The 14274-nt window shown below is 36.3% G+C and overlaps 1 protein-coding gene across 3 annotated transcripts in view; it reads right to left on the bottom strand.

Moving 5' to 3' along the window:
- Positions 1-4673: 4673 nt before the first annotated feature.
- Positions 4674-14274, bottom strand: part of ESYT3 (extended synaptotagmin 3) — a 58424-nt gene continuing 48823 nt past the window's right edge. For 2 of the 3 annotated variants that reach the window (XM_039837275.1, XM_039837277.1), the window contains exons 21-23: positions 6156-6261; positions 5251-5300; positions 4674-4950 (exon numbers count right to left, since the gene is read on the bottom strand). In XM_039837275.1, the coding sequence (XP_039693209.1) occupies positions 4914-4950; positions 5251-5300; positions 6156-6261 (193 nt within the window). In that variant the 3' untranslated portion in view covers positions 4674-4913. Of the gene's footprint in view, positions 4951-5250; positions 5301-6155; positions 6262-14274 lie in introns of those variants that run through there. The other variant, XR_005647469.1, reaches the window with a different exon arrangement.

Here is a 14274-nt window from a genome sequence, read left to right as displayed (position 1 = left end):
TCTTGATTTTTAATGAAATTAAGCATCTTTTCCTTTATTAGTCATTTGTAGTTTTTTGAAGTGCTTTTTTGTATCTTTGGATCATTTTTCTATTGGACTGTCTTTCCCTATCGATTTGTAAGAGATATTATATATTCTGGACATGAGCCATTTGACAATTATGTGTGTTGTAAATGTCTTCTTCCATTCTGTGTCTTCTTGCCATCTTCTTATAGTTTCTTTTTATAAACAGAATCTAATTAAATGTAGCAATGCATGGTCTTTTCCTTTACAGTTAGTGCTCTTTGTATCTTATCAAAATCTTTTCCTAGTCACAAGTTGGAACATTATTCTCCTCTATTATCTTAGAACTGAATAGTTTTGCCTTTCACATTTATTCTGACAGACCTGGAGTTGTTTGATTTTTGAATGAGGTATAAGTGAAGAATCATTTTATATTTTCTCTCATGGACCCAGTTGTTTCAGCATCATTTATTTTAATTTATGACAGAGGTAGCACTCTCTGCTCACAGTGCTACCTCTGTCATAAATTAACCATATATGTGTGAATGAGTCTGTTTCTGGGCTGTTTTTCCTGTTTTTTGATCCAGCTATCTCTCCCTGCACTAGTACCACACTGTCTTTGTTACTGTAACTTTAAAATAAACCTTGGTATCCAGTTGAAGGCTTCTCACCCTTTGTATTTCCATGTACACTGAGTCTGCTTAACAAGTTACTTATGTGCTCATGTGCACGCATGTGCACACCCCCACCCACCCTATTGGGATTTTTACTGGGCTTTCATTGAACATAGGGTCAGTGGGGAAAATTGACATCTGTAATGTCAGATCTTCCAACCCCCAATATGGTATAGCTCCCCATTTGGTTAGGTTTAACATTTCTTAATAAAATTTTATAATTTTCCCATAAAAATTATTGTTGGGTATAGTCATAATATTTGATCTTTTATACATTTATGTTATCTTTAAATTTTTCATTTTCTAACTGTTGCAAGAACAGAGAACTACAATTGATTTTTTAAATATTTACTTTGTATGCAGCAACCTTGCCTAAAAACTTTCTAATTCTAGCAATTCATCTTTAAATTATTTTATATTTTTATGCTTATGATCATATCATCTGCATATAATAACACTTTTGATCAGATATACCTGTTTTTTCTTGCCTTACTATACAGGCTGCAATGTAGTGCTGAGCAGGAGTAGGCATAGGAAGCAGCCCTTGTTCCCAATTTCAAAAGGAAATCTTTTACTGTTTCACCATTCAGTATGATGTTTGCTACCATTACTATAAACAGAAAGCTAAACTATCCTTGGGGCATATATATGTCTATCTTTTTCATCCTTTTATTCTTCAATACTTACATGTGTTTGAAGTGGACCTCTTATAAATAGCATACATTTTTTTTTTCATGGAATTTGACATTCTAGGTTTTATTGTGATTGCAAATATTGTTAGAGGTCTTTTGACTATCTTTCATATTTTCTATTCATCATATTTTTGGTTTTTTTCCTTCCTTCCTATTTTTGGGGGGAGTTGATTTTTCTTATCGTTTGTTCTTCACTACAGATTTAGAAGTTTTATACTTTAGCTCTATTGATTTTCCCATTGTTACTCCATTTTCTTGGTTATCTTAAATTTTCTAATATGTACTTTGTGAGTCAAGGTCCATTCATGAGACGAAAACCACATTGCACAGGTAGCCAAACAGGAAAAATTTAAAACAAGAATTGCTAACTAGTAAAAAATAGTTAACTACTAAAAGGGGATAAAAGAAGTATAGAGAAGAGGTACAGAGAAGCAACTTCATAAAGCAGATACTACCCCCAGGGGTAAAGAAGAGTGAACAAGAAAGGAACTTAGAAATTTAGAAGAGCACCTTCCCAACAGGCTGAGATTACAACTTTTGAAGAGCAGTTTGGTTGCCATAGGAACAAGCAGCCTACTTGTGGCAAAGAAACTTGCCAGAGGGTTCTGGCTGGTACTGAAGGTACTGAACCATGAATCAGGCCATAGTTATGGGTAGCAGAGCCCAAAGGCATGAGACAAGGGTAAACCGTGAGAGGTGCTTAGGGGACCAAGAGCAGCCCCCATAGGACAGACGACCACCTGCTATGGAAAACAGCACATAGTGAGAGAATGAAAAATCCTGTTTTTGCTCTGGCCTTACAGTCTCTTCAGTGCTTTATTGACAAGGCATAATATCAAGTATCCTGGCAGAGGACACGAGTCTGTGGTATGTCCAGTATCAAAGCAGAGAAAGAAGGGTTGATTTGGAGCTGAGAGGTGATAAACTAGTAAGTGACACATATTAATAATTTATTTTTAAAATATAAAACTATCTTTAGTTTCTTATGTAAGACAAGGGCTTGAACACTAACTTTTCTCTGAAATCAGCCTCATATCCCTTCTTAGCTATTTGTTCTAGCATTTTAGTGCCTCTGTGTTTTTGAGCCCAGTTTTTGCAAAAATTTCTGGTTGCTTACTTGTGCATATTTTTTAAACAATCGAGATTTACTTAGGTTCACTGACATATTCTACCGATTTCTTCACTCTCCGCTGTTCTCACGTGTCACTTCTGCCTTACTGTTACGTTTTCTTTCTTGCTGAAATACTACTGGCTGGTTTTGTTTGACATTCCCATATGCTTCATATTTTTTAAATTGTTTTATAATTTTTGCCGCTGAGCTTCCCTTCAGTGAGAATTATCTGCTGCAGTGGTCCCACATGTGCCCTAGATGGAGATGGGCGTGGCAACCCTAAGGGCCAGTTTTGTGGTTGCTTCTGACAGGGCTTCACATGGTTCCCAGTTGTAAACCAATTTTCACATTAGTTTCAAAGCTTGAGGATTTACACACTGAGCCAATTGTGTGTAATTTAAGACCCCATGCCTCTTGTAGTGGAGATTAGCTGATTGTTTTCACCCATTGCTGACAACCAATTCCTTGTCCTTATTGGCAGCCAAAGTGTTTTCTTGAAAATGCAATTTTTCAGGTTCCTCGCCCCTCACACAGTAGCTCTGCCTCCTGTCTGGTGTTTGCTAAAATTCTGGTTCCCTCAACACTTAAACACCCCTTCAGTTCCTGTACACTGCTTTTAGATTTCCTCTTTGGACTATCACCAGAAACCTGACCTGTTACTTTTACATCAACCATGTTTAAAATAAATGTTCATGGTTTAACTAGGTTTTCTATGTGTTTGGAAGAGGAAGGATAGGTTTTCACTTGTCTGCTTAGTCTGCCATCTTGATCAGTAGTGTTGGGGGTGCTAAATTTCAGTTGCTTTACCATTTTCAAATCACTTGTCTAGTGAACATTTCAATGTCATTGTGAGGTAGATAGGACAGGCATTGGTTCTCCATTTTATTAGGAAAATTTGTCATTCAAAATAGAAATCTCGGTAGAAACAAATTTTATTACACATCTACCATGTACTTAGCATAGTCTTGGATGGGGGTGAAAATCAGTTCAGGTAGCTTAGAGTTCAGTCAGAGTGTAAACAGAAACATTAAATACCAAACACAATATAAGTAGGCCCTCAGCATGTGACCTTAGTAGATAACTAATAAACATTTTTTTTTTTAAATTAAATGTTACAAGGCAGAGAATTGTTAAAATGAAAAATGCATAGTATTGACAGTAATGTAATAGGTGATGGGGAGAGGCCACTTCACCGTGGACTGGAGGAAGTGGGCTTGAGATAGGCTTTAAGAGGTAAGTAGGATTTGGGTAGGCAGGATATACTATTTGGAATATTCTAGAGTAGAGCATCTGCACATAAAGAAGAAAAAAACTGGAGACCAGATTGCGTTAGGTCTAAAAGGCAAATTAAGGAGTGGGCTTTAATCTTATAGTAAACAAGAAATCATATATAATTTATAAGTGAGAGAACAAAGTAAACCTTTGTTTTAAGATGTTACCATTCTTCAGAAAAGCTGCCACGAAGGTGGTGATGGGGACAGGAAACTGATGGCAAGGGGATATCGCCTAAGTGGGTAAGACAAAAGAGGATGCGACCTTGATAAAAGCTCTACGAGCATCAGAGAGGATGAGAATATTTGGTTTTATAAAGTTAGAAATGCAAAAGAGGCACTCGTTTAAATGTACTATTTACATGTTATTTAAGTGAACTAGCTACCTCTTAGAAAAGTGGAGCCAACCTCCCAAACCTGTCTGAGAGAGACACAGAAAGCCCCTATTCCTCTCTGGCACTGACACTCTGCAGCATTCTCCAGTGCTCTGCATGGGAGTGCAGATGTAGACCTGGGTTTGGAACTTGGCTTGCATTTTCCTATGGAAATAATACCACATGGTGGAGTTTGGTCCTAGGCCACCCCACACTGGACTATTTAAGTATATCACTGTAACGTTGTTGCCATCAGAAAAGTACATTTTAGTTTAAATTCAGATACAGGAACAAAATCCCAGGCAGAGAAGTACCAGAGAAGTACCAGAAGTACCAGAAGTACCAGTGCTAGCCTAGTTTTGGAGTTTTAGTCCCATTAAAGTGGCCTCTTCCCTTGGTCAGTCACTGCCCAGGAATACTGGTAGCTGCTCCAGGAACAGACTTCCCTTATTCCTTATGTCTGAGACAGGACACTTTTGACACACACATTTAGGCAAGTCCTAAGTCAGATGGTCTATAATTACCTACCAAAAGTGAAAAATCACCACTGAGGTTCTGATAATTTATTAGGCACGGATTTCCATTTCTTTTGGTATCTGAATAATCCAACCAAGAGAGAATAGTATTTGCTTTTACATATGTTTACTTCTTCCTAATACTATCCAGTCATGCAGTTAAATTTCACACAAGAATGTATGTATTTATATTTTCAAAAGGCTGTTCTGATTTAAATTACAAAATATACATATGTACACATTTTAATATAAAGGTGATATTGTAGCTCATCATCAACTTCTGGGCTGTCCATCTGGAGTCAGCTCATACCTGAAAGACAGTTGGGTTTGGACTTATGTTAGTATTGAGAGTGTGTTGTGGCAGCATCAGGACAGTCTAGCCTGCCTGGGCCTGTGTGGGACCAGCAGAACCCATCTCTCTGTAAGTAGGCCAGAGTTGAGAATGGAGCTTACAGAGATCTTTTAGGCAGGCAGTAAAGCCTTAAGTAAAGGTGGTAAACAGTCTCCCTTCCTGAGAACCAAAGGAGTTGAAATGTATTGAAAAGAGAAGAACTTTGGAGACAATATCTTGACTAGCAGATAACTTGATAAAATGAAAAGGCTTACTTACCATTGTGAGAAGCCCATAATCAGATCTTCTTTTGATAAGTCAATCAATACCTAAACAATCACAAATAGTCAGTTCTCTTCCAAAAAACTGCATTAAATGGAAACATACTGGGATAAATGGAATTGATCTCAAATAGGGCCTCCTTGGGTTTTGGAATTTCAAGCAGGGGCTCTTTTTCCTTTGGACTTTCAACATGGAACCTCTCCAGAAGGACAGTGCAGACACTGACCTCAGTGTCCTGGGAAAAGGTGAATTCCTGTTTAGATTTATACCTCAAGAATTTATTTATGAATGTTACAGAAAGAGAGAACAACTTGCCTTTACTCATTAACTGATTTCCAATTTTAAGCAAGGCACCATGATTGCCTCAACTGTAAAAATGGGGATAATATCACCTACTTCATAGAAGTGGGCTTTAAAAAGATGAGTATAAGAAGATGTTTTTAAAATTACAACAACTACAAAGTATTATAAAAATACTATTCTTTTTTGTTTTTCCTTGGCATCTGAGGATTGTAGTTGCTCTACTTTAAAATCTCATCATCACAAAAATATTGATGTAATGAGATCCAAGCTTCACAACACACAATGCTGTATTTATTAAAACAATACTTAATACCATAGTAGATGTTCAAATACTTGTGCAATAATGAATTTGTACATTCTCAAGTTTGTTAAAAATAGGGTTTATTACATTAATTTATACATCTATATTCTTTAGTTTCAAGAATATTAAAAACAACACACACAACCCAGAAACCTCCCAATTAGGCTATACCCTCCTTTAAGTCAGTCCTGGTAACAGCCAGATAATACCATAAGAATTTCTACAAAAGTGTGTTCTACTAATGAGCTCCAGCTAGAGTGCTAGGAGGGACAGTACCAAGAGTCCTTCTTGTACTTACTTTTCCTAGCTCCTTCCTTCTGTTTGAGCCAAGTGGCCTACTGTTTTTCACTGCAACATCTAGTGACCTCTTCTTCACTTCCTCCATGGGAACAAAAAATTCAAACCTTTAAAAAAGCAAAAGTTAGGAAATCAGATTCACATATTTTCATCATTTTTGTTGAAAATCTATTTCATCCATTTTCTTTAAAAACATAAGACATAGAATATTATAAAGGAGCATCTAGAACAGTATAGGATCATAGCAGATACTCAATGAATGCATCGTTATTATACTTCATTGCTGTCCTGTGTTATTCACAAACCCTCACAAGAGGCCGTGTGCCTGAGAAGTGCTTCTGTGTTTTGTGGTTTGCCGCTTGCCTTCTCTGACTCTGCCTTAGCTGCCACTCTTTCAGTTGCCCCTTCTCTGAACAGTGCCTGCTCACAGGACCACATCGACCCCTAAGTTGTTTTTTCTTACCAGCTGAGGGCTAGGATGCTTAGTAGTTAGGTTTTCTGGAGTTGCATGGAAAATAGTGGCCTCTTCCCACTTATGCCTATGGAGTAAGACTCTGTCATGTACTCAACAAGAGGTCTCTAAACTCCTAAAGGTTTTAAAAATCTATTGAGCTATATGTGACACAACTTTAGTTTCGGGTATACATGATTCAATATTCAAATATTTTGAAAATGATCACATCATAAGTCTAGTTAATACCCATCACCATACATAGTTACAAAATTTTTTTTCTTCTTGGATGAACTTTCAAGATCCACTCTCCTAGCTTTCAAATATGTAACAGCAGTTGTCCCCAACCTTTTTGGCATCAGGGACTGGTGTGCCTATGAGAATCTAATGCCTGATGATCTGAGGTAGAGCTGAGGTGGTAATGCTAGCGCTGGGGGTCGGCTTCAAATACAGGTGAAGTTTTGCTCGCTGGCCCACCTCTCACTTCCTGCTGTGCGGCCCAGTTGCTAATAGGTCACAGACTGCTACCCGTCTGCAGCCTGGGGTTTAGGGACTGCGGTAATACAGTATTATTAACTACAGTCGCCATGCTATACATTGTATCCCCATGACTTATTCATAACTAGAACTTTGTACTTTTTGACTCTCTTCACCCATTTTACTCACCCCCACCTCAGGCAACCACCAATCTGTTCTCTATACCCATGAGCTCATTTTTTTTTAGATTCCATGAGATCATATGGTAATTACCTTTTTCTGTCTGAATTATTTCACTTAGCATAATGCCTTCAAGGTCCATCCATGTTGTTGCAAATGGTAGGATTTCTTTCTTTTTCATGGATGAATAGTATTTGTGTGTGTGTGTGTGTGTGTGTGTGTGTGTGTGTGTGTGTGTGTGTACCATTATATTTCAACTTTATCCATTCATCCATTGATAGATATTTAGGTTGTTTCTGTGTCCTGGCAATTGTAAATAATGCTGCAGCAAATATAAGGGTGCATTTATCTTTTCGAATTAGTGTTTTCATTTTCTTTGAATAAATACCCAGCAGTAGAAATGCTGGATCATATGGTAGTTCTAAGTTTTTGAAGAACCTCCATGCTGTTTTCCATAGTGGCTGCATCAGTTTACATTACCGCCAACGATGCACAAGGATTCTCTTTTCTCCACATCCTTGCCAACTCCAGTTATGTTTGTTTGTTTGTTTGTTTGTTTGTTTTTTATAATAGCCATGCTGACAGGTGAGAGGTGATCTTATTGTGGTTTTAATTTGCATTTCCCTGATGATTAGTGATGTTGAGCACCTTTTCATGTACCTGTTGGTCATCTGTATACCTTTTTTGGAAGAAATGTCTATTTGGATCCTCTGCCCATTTTTTAATTGGATTGTTTGAGTTTGGGCTATTGAGTTGTATGAGTTCTTCATATACTTTGGATGATTTGCAGTTATTTTCTCCCAGTCTATAAGGTTGCCCTTTCATTTTGTTGGTTTCCTTTGCTGTGCCAGAAGCTTTTTAGTTTGATATAATTGTTCCACTTGTTTATTTTTGCTTTTGTTGCCTTTGCTTTTGGTATCAAATCTAAAAAATCATCTCCAAGACCAATATCAAGGAGCTTACTGCCTACGTTTTTTTCTAGGAGTTTATGGTTTCATGTCTTATATTCAAGTTTTAATCCATTTCGAGTTAATTTTTATGTATGGTCTAAGACAGTGGTCCAGTTTTCCCAACACCATTTATTAAAAGCCTGTCTTTTTGTCATTGTAAATTCTTGGTCCTTTTTCTGTAAACAAATTGACTACACATGTGTGGGTTTATTTCTGGGCTCTCTATTCTCTTCCATTGATCTATGTGTCTGTTTTTATGCCAGTGCTGTACTGTTTGATTACTGTAGCTCTGTAATATAGTTTGAAATTGGGGAGTGTGATGCTCTAGGATTTGTTTTTCTTAAGATTATTTTGGATCTTTCATTGTTTTATGCAAATTTTATGAATGTTCTATTTCTGTGAAATATATCATTGGGATTTTGATAGGGATTGCATCGAATCTGTTGAGTGCTTTGGGTAGTATGAACATTTTAACAGTGTTAGTTCAATTCATGAGCATGAACTATCTTTCCACTTATTTGTGCCTTCTTCAGTTTCTTTCATTAATGTCTTACAGTTTTCAATATACAGGTCTTTTACCTCCTTGGTTAAATTTATTCCTAGATATTTTATTCTTTCTAATGTAATTGTAAATGGTATTCTTTTCTTAATTGCTCTTTTCTGATAGTTCATTTTTAGTGTATAGAAATGTAACATATTTTTCCATATTGATTTTGTATCCTGTAACTGCATTTGTCGATTAATTCTAACAATTTTTTTGGTGAAATCTTTAGGGTTTTCTATATATAAAATCATATCATCTGCAAATAGTGACAATTTTACTTTCCAATCTGGATGCCATTTATTTATTTATTTGTTTGTTTGTTTGTTTGTTTAGCCTGAGTGCTCTGGTTAGAACTTCGATACTGTGTTGAATAAAATTGGCAAGAGGGGGCATATTTGTCTTGTTCTGGATCTTAGAAGTGCTTTAATCTTTTCATCATTGAATATGATGTTAGCTATGGGCTTGTCATATATGCCTTTATTGTATTGAGAATACCAGCTTTGTAGAGTTTTTATCATGATTGGATGTTAAATTTTGTGAAATTCTTTTTCTGCATTTGAGATGATCATATTTTTATCCTTCATTTTGTTAATGTGGTGTATCACCTTGATTAATTTGCAAATGTTGAACCATCCTTGCATCCCTAGAATTAAATCCCACTTGATCCTTTTAATGTATTCTTGAATTTGGTTTGCTAATATACTGTTGAGGGGTTTTGCATCTATGTTCATCGGGGATTTGGCCTACTTTTCTTGTGTTGCCCTTGTCTGGTTTTGGTATCAGAGTAGTGCTGACCTTATAAATATTTGGAAGTGTTTTCTCCTCTTGTATTTTTGTGAAGAATTTTAGAAGGATTGGAGTTAATTCTTTGAATATATTTGATAAAATTCACCAGTGAAGTTATCTGGTCCTGGACTTTTGTTTGAAAGGTTTTTGATTACTGATTGAATCTCCTTACTAGTAATGGGTCTGTTAAGATTTTCTGTTTCTTTATGATTACCTTGGTGAGTTGTACAAGTCTAGGAATTTATTAATTTCTTCTAGGTTGTCAAATCTGTTGGTAATTGTTCATTGTAGTCTTTTATGATCTTTTCTGTTTCTGTGGTATCAGTTTTAATGTTCCCTCTTTCTGATTTTATTTATGTCCTCTTTTTTTTCTTGATGGGTCTAGCTAAAGGTTTATCAACTTTGTTTACCTCTTCAAAGAACCAGCTCTTAGTTTCACTTATTTTTTCAATTGTCTTTTTAGTCTCTATTTCATTTATTTTTCACTGATTTTTATTTCCTTCTCTTTTGATCTTTTTCTAATTTCTTGAGGTGTGAAGTTAGGTAGAGATTTTTCTTATTTACTGATATAGGGATTTATCACTATGAATTTCCCTCTTAGAACTGCTTTTGCTGCATCCCATAAGTTTTGGTATGTTGCATTTCCAATTTTTTTGATTTCTTTGTTGATCTATTGGCTGTTCAATAGCATGTTGTTTAATTCCCCACATAATTGTGAATTTCCCAGTATTTTGCTTTTGATTTCTGGTTTTATGCCATTTGGTTGGAGAAGATGCTCAATATTTCAACTCTTCCTAAATTTATTGACTTATTTTGTGGCCTAACATATGATTTGTCCTGGAGAATGTTCCATGTGCACTTAAGAATGTGTATTTGGCTTCTTTTGGATGGAATGTTCTGTATATATCTGTTTAGACCAGTGTTTCTTTAATGATTTTCACTCTGGGTGACTTATCCATTGATGAAAGTGGGATATTGAAGTCTCTTACTATTACTATATTGCTGTTTATTTCTCCCTTTAGGTCTGTTAATATTTCCCTTATATATTTAGGGGTTCCTATGTTGGATGCATAAGTAGTTACGAATGTTATAATCCCTTGGTGGGTTGACCCCTTTATCATTATGTAATGACCTTCTTTGTCTCTTATTACAGTCTTTGTTTTAAAAGTCTGCTTCGTCTCATATAAACATAGCTACCCCAGCTTGCTTTTGGTTTCTGTTTGCATGGAACATCTTTTTCCATCCCTTCACTTTGTCTCGGTGTATCCTTACGTTGCGAATGAGTCTCTTGTAAGCAGCATATAGATGGATCTTGTTTTTTTTAATACGTTCAGCCACTCTATTGATATGTATGTACTCATTGCCATTTTATTAAATTTTTTTCAGGCTGTCTTGCAGTTCCTCTCTGTTCCTTATCTATTTTGTGGTTGGCTGACTTTCTTTAGTGGTATACTTGGATTCCTTTCTCTTTATCATTTGTGTACCTACTATAGGTTTTTGCTTTGTGGTCACCATTTGCTTACATATAACAACTTATATCAGTCTATTTTAAGTTGATAACAACTTAAGTCTGCATTATAAAGCTCTATCTAGTTTTACTCTCATCCCATGTTTTGTTTTGGATGCCACATTTTACATCTCATCTTGTGTATCCCTTAATATAGGTATTTTTACTACTTTTATCTTTTACTTCATACTAGTTTTATAAGTGATTAATCTACCTTTATTATATGTTTACCTTTACTACTGAGATTTATAGTTTATATGGTTTTTTTTTTGTTACTAATTAGCACCCTTTCTTTTCAGTATAAAGAAGTCTCTTTAAAATTTCTTGTAAGACTGGTTCAGTGGTGATGACTTCCTTTAGCTTGTGCTTGTCTGGAAAATTTAGGTCTTCTGCAATGAATAACTTTGTCAGATAGAGTATTTTTGGTTGGAAGTATTTTTTTTTTCTTTCAATATATTGTGCCAGCAAAGTTTCTGCTAAAACATCTGTTGGTACTCTTATGGCAGCTCCCTTGTACAAGTTGTTTTTTTCTTGCTGCTTTTAAGATTCTCTCCTTTAACTTTTGACATTTTAATTATGATGTGTGTGGTGTGGGTCATGTACTCACAAGAGGTGTCTGGACTGCTAGGTTTAGTTTTAGGGTGGAAATTGCTAAGTCTGCCCTCTAGATAATCCAGGCATATCTTGCTGTTACGATTTTGAGAGAGAATTACTAACAAATTAGGTTTGTCACACCTCTCCCTTCTACATTCCCACATAGCAATTTTGACATCCTTTTATAATTTTGTCAGAGCTCTGACTGCAAAGTGTGTTACTTGTGTGGCTATACAATAATAGGATGGTGCCTGGCATAAAGTGTTCAATAAATAGAATGAATAAATTCTCTCTCCCACACCCTTTCTTGTAATGATGAACTCAAAGTGTAGCTCTTGAAAGAGTATATTAGTTTAGTTCTTAGACGTGGTCCACAAAGGACTTAAGTACAGCTTTTAAAAAATGAATATTTGAATGCATAGCATAAAAAGGGATAATTTATGACAAAAAAAGGAAGGAGGAAAAGGAATGAACTTGCACAGGTGAATAAAGAAAGAAAAAGGACTATTGTATGTATGAAAAATTTTTTCTATAAAAACCTAATGGTAACCACACACACAGAAAAATTAGAGCTGACACAAAGAGGAAACAAAAATATCAAAAACCCACAAAACTAAACTAGTAGACAGAAATACAAAGGAAAAGAAACAATGGAGATAGAACAACCAGAAAGTGAAAGATAGAGTGGTTGTAGTAAGTACTCATATATCAGTAATCACCCTAAATGTAAATGGACTGAAATCACCAATCAAAAGGCACAGAGTGGTAGGATTGATTTTAAAAAAAGACCCAACTATATATTGCGTGCAGGAGACTCATCTCCAAGGACAAACACGGGCTCAAAGTGAAGGGGTGGCAGGTGATAGTTCAAGCAAGTGACATTGAGAATAAACCGGGCATAGCAGCATTTATAACAGAATAGATTTCAATATTAAAAAGGTAATAAGATGATTCTGTGAAACATGATGGAGTGAGAGATGTCCACAGATCTCTCCCTTGAAACAACAATAAGCTGAACATGTGAAACTCAACAAAAAACACCTAAACTGCACACCAGCATGTTGGAGCATGAGATCTGCTCATAAGAGATACTAAAGGTCAGAAACCTGGGTGTCAGGCAGTGGACTGGGAGAAATAAAAAGCTGCCTCTCACAGCCGCTGGAACTACCTGTAGGAGGAGGGGGAAGGGTGAAGGTATGGTGATTTCCCTGAACAGCCTTGCCTGGGAGTGCTGTGAGCTCCACGCGACCTGCTACAGAGCCGTCAATGGGGCAGAAAGCAGAGAAGCAGATGGCAGAGAAATAACAGTTTTACTGGCTGTGGTTGCAAAACTGAGGCTGAGCCTCAGCCCCTAACCCCCAACCCAGAGGGCCCCTCCCCCCATACCATCTAAGACCTATCATCGCGGAGCCCAAGAGAAATCAGAGCAATGCTGATTAGACTGTCACTGACACTGGCAGGGACTGAAACTGAGGATAGTGAGCGTGAATAAACATCTACACAAGAAAATTAAAAAGGCATTATATAAAGCGGGGATCCAAGAGGCTTAGATGCCACCTACTGGAAACCAAAAGAAATGCGCCTTCTTTGCAGCAGGCTAAAGAGAGACCTTTATATAATCTTCTTTCTGGAAAAAAAGCAGAACACATTTCCATTAATGGCCAGGTGGAGAAATAGTCCATTAAACACCATGGACGACCAAGGTGATAAGGCATCTCAGAAGGAAAAATCTCCAGAAAATAAGCTTACAGACATAGAAATATGCAACTTAAGTGACAGAGAATTCAGGATGGTACTTCTGAAAAAACTGAGTGAGTTCTAAAACAAGTCACATCAACTATCTCAGAAATTGAAAAAACAACTAGATAAACAAGAGCAAGGAGATTGAAACTCTCAAAAAGAACCAAATAAAATATTTAGAGATAAAAAAAAACACAGCAAGAGTTGAAAAATTAAATAGCAAGCTTGGGAAATAGAGTCGACCAAATGGAGTAAAGGATCAGTGATATTGAAGACAGAAATCTAGAAATAAATCAGAAGGAAGAAGAGAGAAACCAAATAATGAAAGAGAAATACAAGAACCAGCTGGTAACATCAAGAGAGGAGACAAGAACAATGGGTATTGAAGGCGAGGAAAAGGAGCAGGGACTAGAAAGCATTTTCAGACCAATAGTGGATGAGAATTTCCCAAATCTAAGGAATGAGCCGGAGCTTGGAATTCAAGAAGTCAACAGAACACCCAATTATCTCAACCCAAAAAGGCCTTCACCAAGACACATTGTATTAAAATTATCAAAAATCAACGACAAAGACAGAATTCTCAGGGCAGCCAGGGAGAGGAAAACTGTAACTTAAAAAGGAAAACCCATTAGATTATCATCAGACTTCTCAGCGCAAACCTTATAAGCCAGAAAGGAATGGAATCAAATATTTGAACTATTAAGTAAGTGAAAGGAACTACCAGCCTAGAAGAATGTATCCAGCTAAGCTCTCCTTTAGATATAAAGGAGAAATTAAGACCTTTCTAGACATACAAAAATTGAGGGAATTCTCCACTACGAGGCCTGTACTACAGGAAATACTGAAAGGGGTAAGCTGGCCTAAAACAAAATGACAAAAAAAAAAAAAAAA

Source organism: Pteropus medius, unplaced genomic scaffold, assembly GCF_902729225.1.
Source record: "Pteropus medius unplaced genomic scaffold, Ma_sr-lr_union100, whole genome shotgun sequence".
NCBI lineage: Eukaryota > Metazoa > Chordata > Mammalia > Chiroptera > Pteropodidae > Pteropus > Pteropus medius.
Note: the sequence above shows the minus strand (reverse complement) of the source record. Positions and strands in the feature narration are given on the sequence as shown.